General features: G+C 51.1%; 1 protein-coding gene across 2 annotated transcripts in view; it reads left to right on the forward strand.

The window, feature by feature from the left end:
* LOC139752761 (uncharacterized) overlaps window positions 1-2,470 on the forward strand; it is a 96,221-nt gene extending 93,751 nt beyond the window's left edge. For both annotated transcript variants that reach the window (XM_071668657.1, XM_071668656.1), the window contains one exon: window positions 1-2,470. This exon is cut by the window's left edge and continues 117 nt beyond it. In XM_071668657.1, coding sequence (XP_071524758.1) covers window positions 1-423 — 423 coding nt within the window. In that variant the 3' untranslated portion in view covers window positions 424-2,470.
* The last annotated feature ends 376 nt before the right edge of the window (window positions 2,471-2,846 follow it).

Below are 2,846 nucleotides of genomic sequence, written 5' to 3' on the forward strand. Positions count from 1 at the left end.
GATCGTGGGAAGGACACCAACTCAACAGGGTCGGGCGCGACGATGACGCAGGAGGAGCCACTGGCCAGCCACGAGTCCGAGGATGAGATCGACGTGCAGGACGATACCACAGGAGGCGAGGAAGGTGTTGAGGTGAGGAGCGGCGAGGAGCCGATGCCCTCCCCGAGTCCAACACAGCTGTCGCAACCGGCCGAGCCGTCGTCGGCTCCCTCGCCTGACCCTCGCCGTTACGACTCCCTCTACGACAGCATCCACGCTCACGCTGCGGCCATGTCCAACCTACACGTTCCTACCCCTCCTGTGACTTCGTCAGGTGGGTCCTCAATGTTCTCGGGGCAGTACCAGCACGTGCCCCTCTCCGCTGCCCTCCTCACCAAACTCCCTCCTGACGCGGAGCATCTCTACAGACCATACGTCTCGTGAGGCACACTGAAGTAGCCTCTCAGATCCTCTTACTGCACCACGAGCGCCTCCACAGCAAACCCTCCGGCCAGGATCCACAATAGACATTCGTAAGGTTCCCCAAAGGACGAAGAACCTGATGCCCCGTCCTCCTATAACCCATGAGGGAAACTGGCCTCACCTGGGGCATTCCCACCCAGGGTCCGCATGGGATATGGTCGAGGGTTCACATCTCCCACGACCCGTAGGAGGAATCACAAAGGGATTCACAGGGGATAAATGATCCAGGATTCACTCCAGCAAGACTGACAAAAGTGGGAGGCTCACCGTGCCTCTTGTGATGTGAGAACACATAGCGGCGTTACCTGTGTCCAACTGGTACGTGAACTAGCTGCGTGAAGCATGAATAAGAAATGAAACTGATTCACAGTGACAATCTGCGTTATCCATCCAACACAGGAACCTCAACTTCACCCAGATTCTGACACAGTGAAGGCTGATGATGATACTGTGTCCTAAGAATCATAAGATTCCTCTGGAGGCTAAGACTCCTAAGATTCACCGTAGGATGGATGATGGATCCGCAAACACTACGGTGAAGGTTCCAATACCCTGTTAGGGGCGAGGTGTGTGTATGTGTGTGCGCAAAGTGTGGTGGCTACGAGCTCCTTGAAGCTCACCATCGGTCCTACAGTTTCCTAAAAAAAAAAACGTCTGTGTCTACCGTCTTGTCACTTTCCCGCTCGTGATATAAGTAGTTATGTCTCTCTTGTAGTGGTAGCCACACTGCTTCATAATGTTACATTAAAAAAAAATATATATATACAATAAAAAAAGTCATCAAGTATCACTTTGAAATTTGCACTAGCCAAGAACGCACGTCTATTTCAATCCACATAAATGATCATTTTAAAGACGAGGAGGGGATGGGCCTGAAGGTAAGGGTGCTCTGGGCCTGAAGGTAAGGGTGCTCTAAGCCTGAAGGTAAGGGTGCTCTAAGCCTGAAGGTAAGGGTGCTCTGGGCCTGAAGGTAAGGGTACTCTGGGCCTGAAGGTAAGGGTGCTCTAGGCCTGAAGGTAAGGGTGCTCTGGGCCTGAAGGTAAGGGTACTCTGGGCCTGAAGGTAAGGGTGCTCTGGGCCTGAAGGTAAGGGTGCTCTGGGCCTGAAGGTAAGGGTGCTCTGGGCCTGAAGGTAAGGGTCCTCTGGGCCTGAAGGTAAGGGTGCTCTGGGCCTGAAGGTAAGGGTGCTCTGGGCCTGAAGGTAAGGGTGCTCTGGGCCTGAAGGTAAGGGTGCTCTGGGCCTGAAGGTAAGGGTGCTCTGGGCCTGAAGGTAAGGGTGCTCTGGGCCTAAAGGTAAGGGTGCTCTGGGCCTGAAGGTAAGGGTGCTCTGGGCCTGAAGGTAAGGGTGCTCTGGGCCTGAAGGTAAGGGTGCTCTGGGCCTAAAGGTAAGGGTGCTCTGGGCCTAAAGGTAAGGGTGCTCTGGGCCTGAAGGTAAGGGTGCTCTGGGCCTGAAGGTAAGGGTGCTCTGGGCCTGAGGGACAGTATGGGGTTGGGCTTGTATGTGAGGGTGGGCTTAGTCTCATTCCTAATCATGTTGTTTCATCTTTAGTTTGTCGTTTGTTGTTCTGTCATACGCCATCACTTTCTCAATAAAACTTGTCTTTACCAAATGTCCAGATTCTCCCAGTGGTCTTGCTGTAGACTAAGTGGCAATGTCTCAAGTCGAACAGGTGTTTCCTTTGCAGTTAATTTATCACTGAGGGTTCTGGATTAACCTCTCCACACATGCGCGCCCCCAGGCAGCGTCAAGCAGAGGGGAGGGCCAGGCAGTCTCCGTGTATTCTGTATAAACCGCTAGACTTTAAGGCTTCCCTTCTATTTTGATACAGTGATACAACCACAAGTTACAGTCAAGCAGGTACAGTCAGTGGTGCTACCTTCCTGTGGATGCAGTGTCTCTCGAACGAACCAGTCCAGAAGAGAACTGTACCTTACATGTTGTTCCTTAGGCAGATGAAGCCCTTCTTTACCCTTATCCTCTCATACTAATATAAAGAAATTCACTTGTACCGAGTCGTTTCCTTGACCTTAACACACTCACTACCTGACGCCAGGGAACATAATATTCTGAGACACAGGTCCTTATACATTGTTACGAGAAAGAGAAAAAAAAAGGAGCCACTTAATACCCTTAAGATGAGAAAGCATTATCTAAAAGAAATTCTGGAGATACACTTTCAAATGGGAGTCCAGTGTGTAAAAGTTCTGACGCTAAGTAAAACCACTGGTGTTAGATACTGGAATCACCTGACCACAATAACAAGTGGATGGATGAGGATGTGAGGGGGTTATCAACCGGTGACCAGTGGCACACCTAGGGGGAGCACAGGAGCACCCAACTCTGCCAGCTCTATTGAGATGTTAGAAAAAGACTTTTGTATATCT

The sequence above is a fragment of the Panulirus ornatus genome, chromosome 13 (assembly GCF_036320965.1).
Source record: "Panulirus ornatus isolate Po-2019 chromosome 13, ASM3632096v1, whole genome shotgun sequence".
In the NCBI taxonomy this organism is placed as follows: domain Eukaryota; kingdom Metazoa; phylum Arthropoda; class Malacostraca; order Decapoda; family Palinuridae; genus Panulirus; species Panulirus ornatus.